This window comes from Stegodyphus dumicola, chromosome 8 (genome assembly GCF_044657685.1).
Source record: "Stegodyphus dumicola isolate Sdum_Otavi_A_Nest chromosome 8, ASM4465768v1".
Lineage (NCBI taxonomy): Eukaryota > Metazoa > Arthropoda > Arachnida > Araneae > Eresidae > Stegodyphus > Stegodyphus dumicola.
The window spans coordinates 2,383,922-2,404,190 of NC_140775.1; the positions used below are offsets into that span (position 1 = coordinate 2,383,922).

The 20,269-nt window shown below is 35.2% G+C and overlaps 1 protein-coding gene across 1 annotated transcript in view; it reads right to left on the reverse strand.

Annotated features, from left to right (window-relative positions):
* The window catches only part of LOC118203870 (endothelin-converting enzyme homolog), a 131,075-nt gene extending 114,395 nt beyond the window's left edge, over positions 1–16,680 (reverse strand). Inside the window, exons 1-3 of the mRNA XM_085821504.1 lie at positions 16,526–16,680; positions 6,964–7,082; positions 366–446 (exon numbers count right to left, since the gene is read on the reverse strand). Of these exons, the coding sequence (XP_085677630.1) occupies positions 366–446; positions 6,964–7,082; positions 16,526–16,563 (238 nt within the window). The 5' untranslated portion in view covers positions 16,564–16,680. The remainder of the gene's footprint in view (positions 1–365; positions 447–6,963; positions 7,083–16,525) is intronic.
* Between the last annotated feature and the right edge of the window lie 3,589 nt (positions 16,681–20,269).

Consider the following 20,269-nt stretch of genomic DNA (forward strand, 5'->3'; position numbering starts at 1 on the left):
TATTTTTCATGGTACCTTTACTGTCTGTCTACGAGAAGAATAGCTCCCTCCACAGTGTCTGGCTGATGGCTGTCGCTATAGCAACAGGGGTAATGCATTTCAAATAGGAGCGAACCAAGGGTTGCTTTATTGTTATTTTGTTTTTGTGGACGATTGGCTGAGGAGAAAAGAGTTTATCATTCGTCTTCAAGACACCCCTACGGAAAATAGCTCAAGACTCGTTTCAATAGCAACAGACAGCTGCAGACTAACCGGCGAGAGCTTTTCTTATGATAGACAGACTGTAGATTCCAACAAGAGTTTACAGATCAGAAAAAATATATCTAGACTTTTAAATGACTCTAGATAACTTTTGCGTTTTTTACCTGTTGTGATACAGGGAACAGTTAAACAATAGGAAGGAGAAACTTTTTCCAGTGACGGATGTGTGACGTCATATGGATCACCTGCAAAGATTTTTGGTAATTAAAAGAAAATAATCTCTAAAAAAGGCATTTTAACAACAATATCCAAAATACAAATGTTTGCATTAAAGTCGTATATAATTAAAAATAGCATATATAGAGTAATTATTTATCTAATTTATTACAGTATATTACTATTAAATTGTATGGATATTTCATTTTTCTTTTGTGGTTCTGGCAGTTTTTCGCGATATTTGGAATTTTCTTGACTGTATTTTTATCAAAAGCAATGGGCGGAACAAAGCAAACACTAATGTAGCACCCTCTGTTGAGGAAAATAGTAATAAAGAGTTCAAATCTAAGCTATTAGAAATCTAAAAGAGTTAGGGAGTACTGGATTAGAATAGTATCATTAAATAAAGAGCATATATTTTTTTTTAAAAAATAGTTTGATTTTCCCAATTTCGTTACTGTTTTTCTGGATAGAAGACGATACGTTCACGTCAGCTTTGACTTTTGCTTTCGACATGAATACGATCGTCGCTCCTGTTATTTATAGGAGAAATCAGATTTACTACCTTCAGGACAATTATCTGGACTGATCATTAACATCATAAACTACAGGTGAAAACCTTGATGATGTGTTTCTTCTGTCAACGATTTGTTCAAAAATAGATTGGTTCTAAAAACAAAACCAAACAACTATTACAAATGTAGACAAAAGTATCTAACATATATATGCAAGCTGCCAAAGGAGGAAAAATCAAGATGTGCTAGAGCGTAAATCTGGCCATTTGGCTTCGTTCAAACGTTGCCTGGTGTATATTAAGTTTCGTAGAAATACTCCCATAAAGGACTCTAATTTTGTTACGGCGAAATCGAAAAAAGTGACAGCTCCCATTTATAGGAAGTAATGTCCTAAGTTGGATTCTGCTGTGCATGCGCTGCATGAAACGGGCACGAAACTTCTTAAGACTCTGTTCACTTAAGCTTATTAACCTTATTAATGATATTATTAGTATTGCTAATTAAAATGCGAGACAACCAAACCATCTCTATAAAAGCTGGTACTAGCACTTTCTCTTTGACACTGGCGTGTTTTCTCTTCAATTTGATCAATAAGTAAACTTGTCATGACTTTCATCTTAATGATCACAATAAAGGAAATATGCCTGGTTGTGCACCGCATTCTGACTGATGAGCAAACGAAAGCTTCCTTATTGATGCTTTTATATCTGCTGCAAAATACAAATCAGGTCTCGCGCGATGCATGAAGTATATATGATCCACACAAATATGCGGCAAAATGTTGACTTTAAAGTCACTTAAGTCACCATTATCCTAGGAAGCCCAAACACATCTATGACTGACAAAAACGATGCTTATAGCAGTTTTACTTCTTAAATTAGAAATGCATTTTTATACGTTAACAGTAAATCGGGATTTCTGCAAATTCATAAGGAAAGGTATCACGGGGGAAATAAGTGTTAGGAAGTTTAGGTATTATATTCGTTACCGCCGTCCCAGGTACATATACCCAGGAAATGATTTTTGCTGCATGATAACTCGTTTCATACCGTTTTAACAGTTCAAGGGTTCCTAATTAGTTCCCCTAATGCATTATCAAATACCTCTTTTACCATATTCCCCATACTTCACATATCTATTGCCCACTGAATATTATTTCCTCTTCTAAAAAATAAAACGGGGCTTATTTCATGCCTTTGAAAGAAAAGGAGTTCATAAGCTAGGTAATTTCATAAGGAAAGGTATCATATGGAAATTTACGTTTTCAGAAGTTTTCATGAAATCCAAATTTGGGCCATATGAGTAAGAAAAATGATTTGATATATAGAAATTTCAAAGTTATGCATTTCAACTTAGCAATGGAACATTATGGGGAAATGTTTTACTTCCTTTTGTTAGTATAAAAGATATTTTCACTTACACTGAATTTTAAAGATCTACAGATTAGTTCTATGTGCACAAAACAGCATTCACAAATGTGACTTGAAAGTCAGATATCCCGTTCTTTGTGGAAGAGAATTTCAGTTCACTGTCTGATTTATAGGATGCAAGAAAACCACATTACTTAAAATAATTAAAAAGGAAAAAGGTGAGTTTAGCTATGAAAGGCAAACAAAAGGTAGGAATTGAAACATTCTCAGTCACATGAACTAACGTTGACGGAATGGGTGTGTTCAAATTTTTGCTGCATGATAACTCGTTTCATACCGTTTTAACAGTTCAAGGGTTCCTAATTAGCTCCCCTAATGCATTATCAAATACCTCTTTTACCATATTCCCCATACTTCACATATCTATTGCCCACTGAATATTATTTCCTCTTCTAAAAAATAAAACGGGGCTTATTTCATGCCTTTGAAAGAAAAGGAGTTCATAAGCTAGGTAATTTCATAAGGAAAGGTATCATATGGAAATTTTGACAAAGGATGAACTTGAAAAGCGACTATACATTTTAAAACCTAAAGTTCTTTTGTTAAAGTTACAGGAATGGATTCCTTTAAGAACTGCTGTATGAACGATAGCAGGGATTCATAACAGATGCAATATTGAACAGATGCAATAATGTTCTCTTTGTAAGTATGAGACGAAATATGCGAGGGCTGTGTGCCTAAGGGAATGGATGTCTTTGTGAAGTATTTTATAAGGTAAACCGGCTCGCATCTATACGTTTCACATGGGAAAAGCGAACGAAAACACCTATGCAACCAGCTCGTTTCCCTAGAATCGGACCCATGAATGAGCAGAAGAAACATGTAGCGGTTAGAAAATAACAAAGGATTTACGAAAAATACTTGACGGGAAATTCATTTCCAATATTAAAAACAAGAAGGGCTGGTTGATAAGTTTATGGTGAAAAACCTGTGGTTTATCCTAGTCATACAAGCTATAAAATTTCCCTTTACGAACGTCTGGTAGGCCAGAATGAAACTGAAATAAAATAACATCACAAAAATATACAGCTATAGGAATAAGAGAACATGAAGCTAAAACCGTGTGAATAAAACTGTCATTTTGTTCAGTCTGTGTTTTCGTTGCTTAAGATTAAAGATGCAGACAGTGAGAAAAAGATGTATGATAAAAACCAGATGACCTTGACGTTATGAGCAAAATCTAAAAACTTCCCCATTGCATAGGAAATCCATAATACCGTAAATCAGAAATCTTTATATATATAAGCGGCTTAAGTATTTGTCGCCGCTAGTTTATTGGTTGCTTGCGTAACTGTAAATTTTTTTATTAGCCGTGCAGTGCAGCACGTGATGAATATTATCAGAACGCTAAGCGGGAAAATTTAAAACTACAAGAGCACGTGCATTTAACATTTAATAAATAATTTTAACATCTATATAAAATAGAATTCGGAAATATGCAACCGGCAAAAACTGGCAACGATGAAAAAACAAATAAAATGAAATAAATAAATATCTTTATTATATGCGGCTTAAGTGTCTGTTTGTAGTTTATTGGTTGCTTGCGTAACTGTACTTTAAACATCGCATTGAATAGCGACCATAATTTTCTTCTCCTCCATCAGCTGTATCACATTGAACTGCTACTGGAACCCGCCTAACGGGTTTCTCCCCAGCCCTTTTTGCCCAACTCTCCGGATTGCTTATCCTAAGGATTTTATTTTACTGTTGATATCAAGAATCAAGGAAATGTATTGCACCTTTTCATTCTTGAAAAAAAATTTTTTTTGAATGTTGACTCCTCTCTCAAAATTTATTCCTGGCCCTTTTTAGACACGAAATTTAATTTAAAGACTTTCTATGAGTTTTACCTTTTCTCATGCGGAAGGCTTTATCTGAAAAGCTTTTATTTTTATAATTAGGCTCAAAATTTATCCTTATTAGATGAACCCCTCTTTTGATGTAATTATTTTATCTCTGATGATGTGGAGGTAAAGGCCTAGCCTAGCGCACTCCGTAAATTAACTTCCTTGATCCTTGATGTAACTGTACTAGCCAATTGAGTGAAGTTGCCACGGCACAGGGTTGCCGTTTCAGTGGAGACGTAGACAATTTCCTGTAAAACTTGCCTTTGCTATGACCATCAATAAGTCTCAGGGCCAAACGCTTAAGCGTCTTTCCATTTGTTTTACCTGAGCCTGCATTTGGACACGGTCAACTTTATGTTGCCTGTTCAAGAGTTCGTGAAAGAACGGACGTAAAATTAAGAATAATGGATGGTCCTCTGCAAGGCGAGCTTAAAAATGATGGAAAGATCTACACAAGAAATGTTGTGTACAAAGAGAATGTTGTGTACATGTGAATTAACATTTTATTATTTAAATCACCTTTATTTATTGAGCTAGCGATAGTTCTTAAGAAATGTACCGCCAGTGGTTTCCTTCATTGCTCTCTACTTTAAGCAATTAAGCAAGTAGAAGGGAGAAACCCCGTGGGGCAGTAAGCAAAGAGGCGTCCTCGCCGCCTGCCCTGTGTAATTCAGTTTGAATTAGCAGACATCTTTGCACAAATCATTTTAATTACAATTTATAATATTTAGAACAGCGGTCATTTCGTATGACCGCCGGGGTTCTAATTTAAAACATAAAAAAAAAAAAAAAAAAAAAAAAAAAAAAAAAAAAAAAATTGAAAATATTTAGTTGTGTGACATTCAGCTTAAAATTTATCTGCTTAAAAACACTGAGTGTAAATTACAAAGCTTTCCATGTTTTTGAAAACTGAAACATATTTATGTGAAGTACTATCCTGACTATCCGAGGCTTTTCTTCCAGGGATGTAATCATAAATGAGTATTATAACTAGGATAAAACTGGGAATGCCATTCCCGAGTGTCATGGATCGGTTGTGCAGGTTCGTCAAAAACAATGTTCAACAGGTTCGTCAGGAACAATGAAATGAGAGAGATTTCTTCTTGCTGCACGAAAGTGCGCCTGCTCACACGGCTGAAGTTGGACGCAGTTTCTAACAAAACAAAAATCTGCCAGGTCTAAACTCCATATTTACCCAATGAGGCAGAAAGTGACTTGTTTATTCCCGGAAATCAAACTTTATATGAAGAATCAACGCTATCGCGATGTAACCGATAATTAAGCCTCAGTGCCACAACAAGTATCCCAAACATACACTATGTGGATTTCGGATAGTTTCATATTGTTTGTATGAATATTCTGCGCGTTTCATTCAGCTGGAGGGAGACTAGAACTCCTGAAAGATTAAAATGTCCATTTTAAGTTTTCTCCATCCTCGGAACTTTTGGGGCAGAAGCTGTAAATATTTCCGAATTTTCACATAAATGTTACAGAATATTAACATCAGAAATATTAAGGCACAACTTGATTTTATTAACCTTCCAGCACGCCCTCTTGGCAATTTAACATGAGCATGCGCGTGTCGTATTTTCTAAAACATCCGTTATTTTACCGGTTTTGGCACGAAGAACGACAGAAATGAGTGAATGGTGATAATAAATTTGTTAAGAAATAAAATATTAATCTTATTGCTGCAAAATACAAATGATATCACATTCAAATATAAGTAAATTATTTTTAAGTTCTTATGTTAGTGAGATGGAAATGCAATGATGTATTTCATTATAGAAAAATTAAAATTTATTAGTTAATAATTATATTTCAAAATCTAAGCTAATTTTAATATTCACCAAAGTATAGACAATAAAAAAGAAAACACCTTGGTAGGAAAAAAAATTAATTTAGCATTACTTACTTCTGCAAGGAAATTTATTTCTTACTGGTTACAAAAACGAACTTTAAACTAACTTTAATGTTTTTATTTATTTCTAAAAAATAGAAATAAAAGAAAATAAGGAATGGAAATCGCTATTGTTCTCCCATCCAAAGATTTCCTTTCCTTCATCAGATAATTCTTGAAGAATCCGAGCAAAATCAACTGGTTGCACATATTTTTTTGCCATGAAAACCGATGTAAAATTTACAGAGACAAATGTATTCAAATTAAAATAATACACGGCAATTAATAACACAAAAATACAAAATATTTGAGAAAAAAATATTTTCCGAATTTTAAAACACGACCACACGCATGTCGTAAATTTTATGGTTTGGTTTGGTTTATTTAATTACGGAAAAGCACACTAGGGCTATCTGCCTAAGGGGGAGGGATGCCTTCGTGGAGGACTTTCTAAGGGAAACTGGCTCGTATACACGGTACACATGGGGAAAACCACGAAAACGCCCATGCAGCCAGCCCGTTCGCGGGATTCGAACCTCGGACCGAACTCCCAATGTTCAGCGACTTTACTTTACCGTAAATTTTATGAAAACGCTGCCACGTAGCACAAATGTCCAGTAAAAAAAAAATCAAATGACTTTCTGTTGGCACATTCCATGATGTGGAGAAGGGTAGAAAGGAGGAATAGAAATGCCATTCAGATGTCTCAGCTTCGATATGCCAAAAATGTGCATTAAAAACTGAATTTGTCATAAATTTTCGTGCTGGAAGGTTAAATTCGTGTTCAACAATTTATTTTGCACTTTTTTCACCTGATTCCTGTTTTTCGTTCCGACAGAAATACATATTCTTACCCCTGTAATAAGCCACCAGTGCTACGGTTAGTCCGATTCCAACAGCTACAACAAGAAGAACTATAACCAAAAGACATTTTTCCATCCGTGTAGTCGCCGGACATAAATTTCTTGGAACACTGTAACATACAAATTAGTTTGATAAATAAGGTTACTTTATGAAAATGTTATAAATAATTCATTACAACTAAGTGTAAATAAAAGACAGAATTCTATGAGATTCCTTAAATAAGATCTAAATTTAAAATAAAAAGTTACATTCATTAATATTTTCCATTATAATTTACACTACACTGCTCTCGAAATGTTTAAGAACAGTATGTTTTTTGTGTCTAATTTGAGCATGAAGCAGCATAGAAACAGGAAATTTAGAGTACATGTTCACCAAACTGTTCTTTAATGAATGCGACATAGAATGTTTCTGAATTTCAACTCAAACATGAATTACAATAAAATTGCACTCTTGACTTTCTCCAGTCTTGGAGAAACAGCGCATTACATTTTTTTGAGGAAAAATAGGGTTGTGTCTTTACAAAAATTGGTTCAAATAATGGATGTGTCCAACCATAGCTGCAGAACATTGGCGTCACTGACGTTATATGCTGTCAATTTGTAGAGACTTTAGGTATTTTCTGGAAGCACTCAAGATGAAAAATTAGCAATCGCCTTCGCCGGGAATCGAACCACGGACCTCTGGAATACCGGCCCAATGTGCAGAACCCCTACACCACTAAGGCACGCTAAGAAGGCGGGAGAAATACCTTATAAATTAAGTTGTCGGCCAGTGAAATGGGAAGCAACGACTAGACACGGAGTAATTCTTGTTCAAGATCATCTAACCACCTTGGAGAAGGACTTAAAGCAGCAACCTGTATCCCAAGGTAGTCCCTAAGATGCTCTATCGCATTAAGGTCTAGGGATTGAGTTGGACATTCTATATCCATCAGAAGAAATACAGGGCCAACAGCAGCGGCATATGGGCAGACATATTGATCAAAGATCTCTTCTCGATATCTCACAACATTCAAAGTTCCTCCATGGAACACATACAGGTCAGTGTGACCACAGAGAGAGATCCCAACCCAAACCATTATTCCGCCACCTCTGTAACTGCGTCTTTCTACAATGTGGGATCGGTTGTATCTGGGACGTTGTTCCCTTTAGACCAGCTGACGACCTGACTCACTCACCAGTGTGAACTTGGACTCGTCTGTGAAGAGAACAGATGCCCATTGTTGATTAATCCAGGAGACGTTGTAGAGACATTAGGTATTTTTTGGAAGCTACAGAGATGAAAAATTAGTAAAGCCTTCGCCGGGAATCGAACCACGGACCTCTGAAACACCGGCACAGCGTGCAGACCACCACACTACGAAGGCACGCCAAGAAGGTGGGAGAAATACCTTATATACTCCTCCTTTTAAAGGGCGACTGGATTTTTAGGGGTCCCAATTATCAAATCCTGGGTGCGGAGATTCATCATCCACGACCGTTTTAGTTCGGGCGCCACTGTAGAGACATTAGGATTTTTTGGAAGCAGGAGAAATAAAAAATTAGCAACGCCTTCGCCGGGAATCGAACTACGGACTTCTGGAATACCGGCCCTGCGTGCAAAACCATTACACCACGAAGGCATGTCAAGAAGGTGGGAGAAATACCTTATAATGTGTTCTCTTGCATAACATCATCTCTGTGTCCTCGGGTCAAGGGTATACAAACAACTGGTCGTCTTGCATACGGACCTGTATTGTGCCAACACCTCCTAACAGAAGAAAGTCAGGACACTGGATTGTGACGTCACGAGTAGTCTTCTGAGTCGAAACCCCGGGAGAGCACCGAAACAAAATACTAGATTTAATATATACTAGTGCCGTACTTAACATTGCTTTCAATGTTTGATATAGCTATTAGGGTTGGATTTTTATTCAAAGATTCAATATTTTTGTTGTATATAAACAGTACTATTAATATTTTTCGGATTTAAAGATGTTGGCCAAAAATAAAGGGTAAACATCATACTTTGTAGATAATATTCAAAATTAAAATAAATAATAATGTCCATGGTTAACTGCAGATGTTTACCCTAAAAACTATTTTAAATTCTAAACAATGACTTCACAGGGAAGCATTGCGAACTACAAAATACTGTTGATGTTTCTACAAATCTATTAACAAACATATTGTGCATGAAGACAGTTGTTATTGGAATATAGCTGAATTGAAGAGGTAATGATCTATTGTACTTTCTTGTTCCCCAATGCACTGGTTTGTATGATGTAGACCAAATCTATTTAAGTATGCAGGAAAAGGACCATGTCACGTAAGAAAAAGGTTTATTATTTAAGGTATTTCTCCCGCTTTCTTAGCATGCCTTCGTAGTGTAGTGGTCAGCACGTTCGGCGCCTATTCGAGAGGTCTGTGGCTCGGGTCCCAGCGAGGGCATTGCTCATTTTTCCTCTCTCCTGCTTTGAAATAACCTAATGTCTTTAAAGCTCTATCCGGCGAGACGGCTTCTGACCTAAGCTGTCTCTTCCCTCCCGCAGAAGGAAGAAACCACTATCAGCGCACCACGGTCAAGGGCCGGGTCGCGAATCAGATGGGCTAAATTGAACAATAGTCATAAGAAAACAAAAGTTTTTGTTATAAAGATTAGTGCGCCTTGGGCACTAGGTGCTTCGTACGACAAGAGAAAGAAAAATGATTTGGGATGAAAACTATGTCTTGAAGGGAAAATGTAAAAAGCATTGATATGAAAGTTAGGCATGGTTATTGGAATTTTGGACTTTGAGATTTTAAATTTAAAGAACTAGCATATACACCACAACCAAAAAGCACATAATATGCGAATAAACATAATGTGACAAACGTTTCATAAAGGAACTTAAAGTGAAGCTATTTTGACATCTCTAGCAAAGTTATAGAACTCTGATGTTAAAAATCAGAGCAATTTAAAAAATTTTTGAAAAGAAGTATGCTATTGTTGAACAAAAATAGGATTAAACAGTTTAAAAAATGTTTAAAAATTAAAAAAATTTAATTATAAACTAATTAAAAATGAACGCTTAACATTAAAAAGAAGAATAAACTATACATCTGGCTATGAGAAACATTAAGTGTTGAAGAGCTGCAGTGTGAAACTATTTTGTCTAGTTGGCTGAGGCTTGTTCTGTATTTTATTAAATTATTGAACCACTGTGGCCAAAACTGTTCGAGCGCCCGAACTAAAATAGGTGGTGGATGATGATTCTCCACCACCAGGATTTGGCGACTGCCTTCTCTAATCCCCAGTCGCCCTTTGAAAGAGGAACTATATAAGGTATTTCTCCCGCCTTCTTAGCATGCCTTCATAATGTAGTGATCAGTACTCTCGGCGCGTATTCGAGAGGTCCGTGGTTCGAGTCCCGGGGAGGGCATTGCTCATTTTTCATCTCCCCGGCTTCGAAATAACCTAATATCTCTACAATTGCACGACTGGAGGAAATAAAATTTCTTGAAGGAACTGTCCATACATACAGATATCACGCAAAAACATCGTCTAAATGCATTTGAGAGCTGTCAAATCGATGTTTTCGTTGAAATATGATACCCGAAATGTTTCGCTATTACAATACTTCTTTTACTTCATACAAGGAAATAAAAAACATTTTTACTGCTAATAATGGAAGGTTTTAAATTACTGCCAGTATAACCTAATTGAAATTATAATATCGGAGATGTGCAAAAGTATGCAATACCCTTGCCAGGATTCGAACTCCGGATCTTCCGGTTGCTATCCAGACGCTTTCCAGTTACACCATGAAGGCACGCGGTAAGAAGAAAGAAAACACATAACAAAATGAAATTTGAAATAAGTTTTTAAAAAAGGCTCGCATATAATTGACAGAAGCCATAAAAATATGAAAATTTGCGAACTTATAAAATAAAGGAGTTACAAATTATGCGCGCAGTAATTATCTAATCTACACACCACGAACCTGCATTTCTCTCATTTGCATTGTTTAAAACAGCGTTTTCCAAGGGGTGTCCGTGGAACCTTTGAGGAAATTCTCAAGGGGAAAAATAAAGTTATATTTTGGAAATCCAGTGTATGAACTAAGGGGTTCAGTAAAAAATTTTGTCAATAAAATACACTCTATAGCAAAAAAAAATCGACGCACCAAGAATGAATCTTCCGACTGCTTTGAAATTTCGTAGGAATAAATGTTTTGACCAAATATGCCCATGATTGAAATTTGGGGTCCAATGAATGAATAGTGCGATCTTCAGCGCATCGGAGCTGCGCATCCAGCAGATGTACATAAGGAGCTGTTCTTGTTAAAAATTTCTGTTGCATTGCGATTTAGGGTACCTTTTAACGAGCTCATTACGCGAAACTGTCGACGAAAATTACGAAGTTTGAAAGTGGTCGTATCATTGGCCTGACAGAGGCAAGTTGGGAAAATCGGAGAATTGCTCGTTATATGAGTCGAAGCGATGTGGGAATTAGAAGATGCTGGCAAGAATGGGTGAACAATAGCAGATTTCAGTGTCATGATGGTAACGGCCGACCTAGAGCGACAAAAGATCGGGAGAACAGAGTGATTGTCAGATCAGATGTCACAGCGGCTGATTCTTCGCTATCAACCTTCAGACGTGCGACCCGCACACGGGTGTCCATTCACAGACGGCTGATGGAACAAAATCTACGCTCGTAACTACATAAATAGGATTAACCTGCAACTCACACTTGCACACTGTCGAGTCATATTACAGTGATGCTTGGCTCGATCAGGTTAGAATGATGCTGACTGGGAACGTATAGTCTTTAGCGACGAATTCCGCTTCCAATTGTGTCGTGATGATCATCGAAGACGTGTCTGGAGACGCTCAGAGCAGCATGCCGATCCGCTACACAGGCCCTTAACCAGGAGTTATGGTCTGGGGTGTCATTTCCCTTGATAGCCGGACCCCTTTGGTTATAATTAGAAGCACACTTACAGAACAGCAGTACGGCGACGGCATTCTGAGACCTGTTTTGATACCGTTCCTTTTGCAGTACCCTGACCTTATTTTACAGCAAGATAATGCCTGGCCACGTACGGTACGTGTTGCTATGAACTGTCTTATAACTTGTTAAACACATCCTTGGCCATCCAGATCGCCAGATCTCTCTCTCATCGGGCAGGTCTGGGATATGATGGGAAGGCAATTGCATCTATCAGGGAATGTTGATGACCTAACCCGACAACTGGATTTGGCAAGAAATACCGCAGGAGACCATCCAGGATCTTTATCAGTCTATGCCATGCCGTGTGGCAGCTTGCATCCAGGCTAGAGGTGAGTCAACACCTTATTGAGCTCGTTACTATGTAACTCTGAAATAAATCATTCAATTGTTCTAAAATTTTAATCATTATTTAAATTTTAATCATAATTTAAAATTATTTTTGTTATAGCGTGTAATTTAATGATAATAATCAAATACACTATAATGTCATACATAAGTCCAGGAATTCGCATTTAGGAAATACTCCCTTTTTTCTGGAACGTTAACATAATAAATATCCTGTCTATAGAAAATTTTGCACTTTCATATTATCGCAACCCTTTAGTAAAAATACCTCCAAATTTTCAGATTGGGACAAACTTTGGCAAGCTTACGCATACAAATCTTCGGCGTTTAACAAGCAACGTCGCCATTTTCATATGTATTCTTTTCCATCGTACTGACCCGCCAGTGGCCGAGAATAATAGTCATCTCAATGGTTGCATAGGCGTTTTTATGGTTTATTCCGTGTGTAACATGTATGCGAACCAGTTCCCCTCAGAAAGCCCTCCATGAAGGCATCCTTCTCCTGAGGCAGATAATCCTAGCGTGCTTTGTTGTAATGCACTAAAATCGGAATAGATTTTCCGTTGTAGTCTAACTGTTTTTATAGATACACTGTGATGCTTTTTGTTTTAAACTCAATTTTTAAATATGCGCTTGCGAAATTTTCTTGCAATGGGAGAAACTGTCGTAAAATTTCTGCATGAGTATACTAATTTACAGCAGAATTGTTGAAGAAGAAAACTCCTTTGAATCTATAGCGTGATGCCACAAAAGTTCCATCAGAACAATGCGATTTGCGGGAGCGATAAATACTCGCTAGTACGTAGGTTTGTTAAATTTCAGGCAAAATGCCTGATTGAAGCATAAAATTATACGTACGGACGTAATGATGTGGTGGCCGCCCAGATGGTGTAATAGTTAGGGAAGCCAACTAAGATATCGAAGGAATCGGGTTCGAATCCTGGAGAAGGCATGGTTGTAACTGTTCACCCTTTCATAGGAGGTAACGGTGGCCGCCTATTAGGTGGCTCCACAATAAAATGGCCCCCACTTCCGGCCTTAGGAGTGGTCCATCTAAACAAAAGACAAAAACAGTGCCCGCCGTTAAGAAAAAAAATTAATAAATAAAAAATGATGTGGTTTTGTGTGCGGAAAGATAAACCCAGTCATGCTGAAGAAGACTACTGCAAAACTCATAGGAACAATTATTCAGAAATATATTTTTGCTTAACACTGGTACCACATTAGTGATGCTAAATGCGTGCCACAGTTTCGATATACGTAGTTCACAAAGCAGACTTAGATGTAAATGATATTGCACAGAAATATTGATAGCATAGAAAGTAGATCCATAATGAAGAACAATTTTCGTAGCCGAGGCAAATTAAATATTCATCTTTATTTTCAACATCATGTTGCGGTCACAAACAACTTGGCACACTAGGGTGTTCACACATTTTTGTAACGATTTTGATTTTCTCCATGAACTTAAATATTGATTTTAAAATGCAAACATGACTGGCATCAAATTCGAATAAGGTTTAATTATCGGCTGTAGCATTGAAAACATTCTTTACTTTAAAATGTTGCTGAAAAATATACAATGGATCGAAGGCTATATTTGTGCGGTGTCCGAAGAGAAATACTCGTATTCAGTTATTAAAAAAGAGATGCGAAAAACGTGGTTTTAATGTTTCTACGAAAATAAATGACATAATTAATATGATAGGAAAAGAAACGTCGAAGTTTACATCTGCCTGGGAAAAAGGCAAAAAAGGCATACCCAATAAAGGTACGTACAGTTCTGTTTAAACGAAAAGTCGTATCTTCCTTGTTGCTTTATAAAGAATGTTTTTTTTTTTTTTTTTTAATCTTAAAAGTGATTTCAAACTGATTCCCTAGTTCACTCAAAAGTGATTTCCCTGGACTGTTAAAAGAAAACAATCCAGGGAGTGAGCGGTTTGGTTGAGTTGATTCCAGCGATCCCACTCCTTGTTCAATTGTTTCTACTTCCCCCTATTCCCCTTATCTTTGTGCACCGCTCTTGATCCGCGCTTGTTCTGAGCGCATTCATCAAGGTCACTGTTAGTGAACGGTGAATCGTTAAAAAGAACTGATTCTTTTCAGTAAGCGAACGATTCCGATCTGATCACTTAAAAGAGCAATTTTGCCCAAAGGAGGTTAGAATAGGAGGGAGAGATTGCCTAGGAGGTTCTATTCTAATCTCCTTGGTTTTGCCCATCTTTCTTGACTACATATGGATTTGCAAGCTTTATCCTCATCTCTCACCTTTTTAATCGTCATCCCAACGGCTAATTGTGTAAATATCAGTCATCTAGATATTTGTTTTTACTCATAAAATTTCCTGTTTCTTTTAAAGTACTCCTGTTATTTAGGAATGGAACAGTACCTGAGAGTCGTAAAAATTTTCTAATAAACGTTTATCGGCAACTAACAAAGGCGCCGATAAATTGGCTAGTTTTCGTAAGTGTGAGGATAATTAGAAGGTAACAAAAAGTTAATTAAATGACCTAAATACCATACTAGGAGATAAAATTAAAGAAATAAATTTTTTATTAATGTAAAATGCCACTTGTAGATTATGTTAACACAAAAGTATACTCACTAGCTTTTATACTAAAAATTAGTGGTAAGTGATAAATTTCGTTACTCCTTGCAATTCAAAGAATTTTAATTATGCACTTATGTCACTGTATTTAAAATTTAAACCATACAACAATAAGTCTCAGTAAAAATATAGCAATCATTGCAGTACTGACGTTTAGTATAATAAATGTAAAAGTATTAGGGTAGCAAATTATTATTAAATCAAAATAATACATACTCTTCCATGAATTCTGTCGTGTTTTGAGAGGGAATTGTATGTCCTAATTTCAAAAAAGAATATTTTATATTTGGGGGTTTGTAATCGTATTAGAATAAAGTCAATTTTTATCCATTTCAAAACTTAGTTTGTAATTGCATCACTTCAAAGCTGAATGTCTCATCTAAACTAAACTGGTGTTTATTTATCCACTCACATTGCTATGGCAACAAGAGCTGTTACTCATTAAATTACATTCATAACACGTGAACATATAATAATATCAATCAAAATATCATATTTGTTAAAAGACTTAAACGTTTGTTTTATAAGAAGAATAAAAAAAAATCTTATGCGGACACCGCTTGACTTCCTTGTACGGAATATTAATTATACGAGTTTTTTTCTGTATTTCCTTTAAACTTATTTCCATGAATTTCATTAGAGATATATTTCTCATTCAATATAATTCAGTTCTCACTTTGGGGTACGGCAAAAATTCATAAAACCGCAAAATATCTTCATTAAAAATTTAACATTATAGAGAAATATAAAACATTAAATATAGATAAAAACAATTTAAAAAAATCAATTTCTACGATTAAAATTAAAGTTTCTATGCAAAAAAAAAAAAAAAAAAAAAAAAAAAATGCAATTCTTTTGGTTCCACTCGGCAAAAAAACATTGAAGGTGAAAAAACTGACTTGATTCGCTGTTCTGCAGTTTTAAATGTAAACAAATATGGCTGCTATAGTAAACACAAATTAGGCTTATCCCCACTTTTAAATTGTTGATAATTCTACAATTATTGCATGTAGATTAACTAAAGGCATAAAAAACCTTAACCGGAAGATAAGAATAACATAATTCAATCACTTTTAAAGCAAAAAGTGCACAATTTACTTAAATATAAGAATAAAAAAACTGAGCTCACTGAGCCGTGTAACAGAGTGGTTATATATACATATTTATATACATTTGGTGGGGTCCATTGCAACCAAAACTGAGGTGCACAACTAAATGTTATAGCAGTCCTATACACAAAATTTCAACGTTCTGAGTCTTTTCATTTTTGAGTTATGCGAGATACATTCAGATCCAATTTCAGAATCAATTTTTTTTAGTTCTTAGTTTAACAGTTTTGTTAACCATCTTTTTGTAATTCTGAATGACTAAGTGAATTACCGATTAAAACTTTTTGAATAAATTATTTTATTGCACAGAATATTTTTTGGCAAGTCTTAAAATACTTAAAAAAAAATAAATATGTTAGAAAAAGATTTGAAGTGTGTATTTCAATAGAGCATATAAACTCACGCAAATAAATTTAAAAAATACAATAGTCCAAAAACAAATGCGGCCACTCTAATTACTGAACGCGAATTACGCTAGAAACAAAAATTTGAAACAAAAATTTGATCACATACCTGTCATCTTTCAGTCGAGTTCGTTCATTAATGTTCATTTCAGAATAAACTCCAATTTACCTTCTATTCAGTAAAGTCTCACGCACAGATGCGGGGCGAGATAATTTGAATACTGAATTCTTCGGAACCTTTGAAACTACTTTCACTCATCACTTCTGAATGAATAAACACCTGGTGACTTCCCATCAGGAAACAAATTGACAGGTGAAGTTTAAACAGAAAAAACCTCCATACTGCCAGATACGGATGATGATAAGAACAAACGATATTTGTTAATTTTCAAAAACATATAAAAACTTGCTTAGTTAACTTTTTTTTAGTGTGGTAATAAATGACGTAATAAAAGAATTTAGAAGAGCAGAAATTCTTTTTGTGGCCTTTGTAAAACAAAAGACATGTTTTGGAAACCCAAAATTTTACTTCACAATGCATCATAAATACCAAAATATTTTTCAAGACTACAATAATTGTTTTCTTGTTTTAAATATAGTAGAATCTCATTCATCTGAATTAACTAAGATGTTTTAAATTTTTATAACACTTATTAGGATGGTAGCTACTGATATATTACCACTTTTGAGTGTGGAAAAATGTCAAAAATGCATTAAAAAAAATTTGAAAAAAAAAAAAAAAATTCGAAATCAAACCTTTGGGCTTTGAGGTTCTATGATTACGATCTCAGACTTTAAAATTAAATATCTTGTATAAATTTTGCCGCACGGAAGTCAAATATTGTTTTATTTTTTTAGAATGAACCTAAACTTTTATTAAATATAATTATAAAAGCCAAGAAACGGCTGGTGCCACCTCATTTAAAAATACAGCTTTGGTAAGATTTTCAAAATTGATTTTCTATGTTTAAAAGTGCTATAGTATGAATATTTTCCTTATTTAGAGCTTTTTTTTTTTTTTTTTTTTTTTTTAATTTGGAAAAATACGCGAAATCTTTGGATCAACCTTAGTCTTTCACGAAGTAGTCATGATTAGCAAAGCCAAAGCTGATTTAAATAATTCAGCAGTAGGAAGAACTAATAGAGTGAGTGTTTGCTAAAAACTCTCTATCGAACTCAACAAATCTGCTCTTATACATATTAATTAATTTGCATCCTGGTGAGAGTCAATGAAGGTAGAGGTGAAAGTACTCACAAAATGCTAAGATAACTGGTTAATTAACACAAATCTCTACATCTTCATGGAGTGAAATATAATTTTAACACCTCCTTTTTGAAAATCTAGTATATTTTTTCTTCTTCTCCCTCTCCTTTCATTAGTTAATACTGCATATTTCAGTGTATACGTCCAGAATTTCTGAAATATTTTCTAAAGCAGCATTACGGGGCTCGGCTTATCTGGTAACCTCGCAAAAATCATAGATACATTTTGTTATCCAAGCGCATAGGGTAATTCACCAAATATAACACTTTTTTATTTCTTTATTTTATATATTGCTTAAGTTTATGAAACAATTAATTTTAAATAAAATTAATTACTTGTTTTATGAAAACGAATTTTTTATTTTCGAAAATGTTTATATTGCTGATTCGTTACGCCGTCGTTAAGACGAAAAATTACCAAAACGTACACTAAAAATAATAACTGAATACCATAAATAATTATAAAACTTAAAGTGGAAAAGGAAAATTACTTTCATATTTTAATTCACTTTTTGGGTGTTTAGAATGAAACCTTTATGCCAAAAAGAAAATAAAAGTCGTGGATAAATATTCTTTGTTGTTTGATATAATTACGGCAAAGACTCGATAATTACTAGCCTAAAGGATGGAATGCCTTCGTGGAGGACTTTCTAAGGGAAACTGACTCGTACTTTCATTAGACATTGGAAAACTACGAGAACGTCAATGCAGCCAGCCTGTTCGCGGGATTCAAACCTCGGACCGAACTACCAATGTTCAGCTACTTTACTGCTCGGCCACTGGGGGGGTGCGGGAAAACGTGCCAACTTCTGTAGGGTTAACAGAATTTAAACTATCACCATTACCGTCTAGAGTTTTACTTTTCAACGATTTGATTGGAAAATATTCAACCCGTTTTACTTGCTTTGTAACATTTTCGCCCTTATGGTGACACGCTTGCATGTTAAAGTCCCCGTCCGTTTCGGCTTACATTCAGAAATATACGGTATAAAATAATTTTGCTGGGGGGTCAACCTCATCCATGTGCCGCCCCCCAAGATTGATATCATCACATTTATGTCGTCAATGTAGTGTTGATAATGGGAGTATTTTCATGTTCCTGTATTAAATTTTGAAGAATTTGCTTCAGCTCTAACGAAAGTCCTTACAAACATTTATTAGAGAAGCTGTTATAGCTTTAATAGAAATTCCTGGATAATTTTATTGGTAATCCTCCAGAGACATACTTATTTGTAAAATTAAATAGAAATTTTATAAAGGCTTTATAGAATACTGTCTAACAATAATTGGTCTTTTTTACTTTTTGCCCCATAATTGTACCAATCTCTAGCATAGACTAAGCATTATTCCCTACTTAAATTTCAGATTCGATATTTCATGATTAGGTATTTGTGATCAACTTGATTACTGATTAAGAAACAGTATCAGTCCTCTGTTTTTGGTGATAACGAGCAGAGTCAACACTAGAGCCGGTACAACCAGTGCTATTGCACACAGCCTACGTATTTAGGGGCGGCAAAATTTAGGAAGGACAGAGATGACACCACTCGTAAAAGTCGTATGCTTCGTCTGGATGATGATGGGCACGAGTCAGATTCATGCCTTAGGATTTGAAACGCTATTTTCGAGCCTTTATTTACACAAGTATGAGAATCAGGTCACAGAAATTTTAACAACTGATTTGTAATTTTTCTTTGTATGTTCAGATCGCTGGCGGTGATTTTTAGACTATATCAATGGCGTGGCAGAAGGAGTGCTTAAAAAGCGGTGCGCCCGATCGGCATACATTTGGGGGCGGTATTTTTCGTGTGGAACATTATTTTGTAGTTATTAGTCATGTGGATCGTTACGACAGGTGAAAAAGAACGATTTCCTGAATTGCCATATGAAACGAAATTAAAAAGAAAATGGTTTTTATACTAATTAGGTAAAGTAATCAAAGAAACCATCAGATGAGTTCAGCAGCTAAATACTCTTGTTCCGTCGAAACGTTTGAAACAAAAATCTGAATATCAAAGCAATTGTGATCGCGATAACATTAATAAAAAATCTGATGTGTACACCACATGACTTCCTTGTGCGGAATACTAAATTAAACGTGATTTTCCTGCATTCCATTTAAACATATTAAATTAACAGTTAAAGGATTTTGAATGAAGTCTACTTCGTCGGTAGCGCATAAATCACAATAGAATAAATGCACTCTTTAAATTTCATTATAATTTATTTGCCATAGTGACACTAATGTTCACTTAACAGCGTTACATCTCATTCATTTTATAACTTAGAGTGCACAAGAGTTACATCATCTGCAGAATTACCACATGTTCCATTCAAATACTAGATTAAATCTAAAACGATGCATAAAAGAAATTAAACAAATAATAAAGAAAGCTTTTCACAGATGATTCAGCACCACTTACCTAATGCGCATGCGATACTAATTAATTCAGTTCTCCCTTCGCGGCAAGGAAAAAATAGATACAAATCAAAATATTTTCATTAAAAATTGAAAGATATAGAAAAACATAAAAAACACCAAGTACGGTTAAAACAATTAAAAAACAATTTTTACAAATAAAATTAAAGT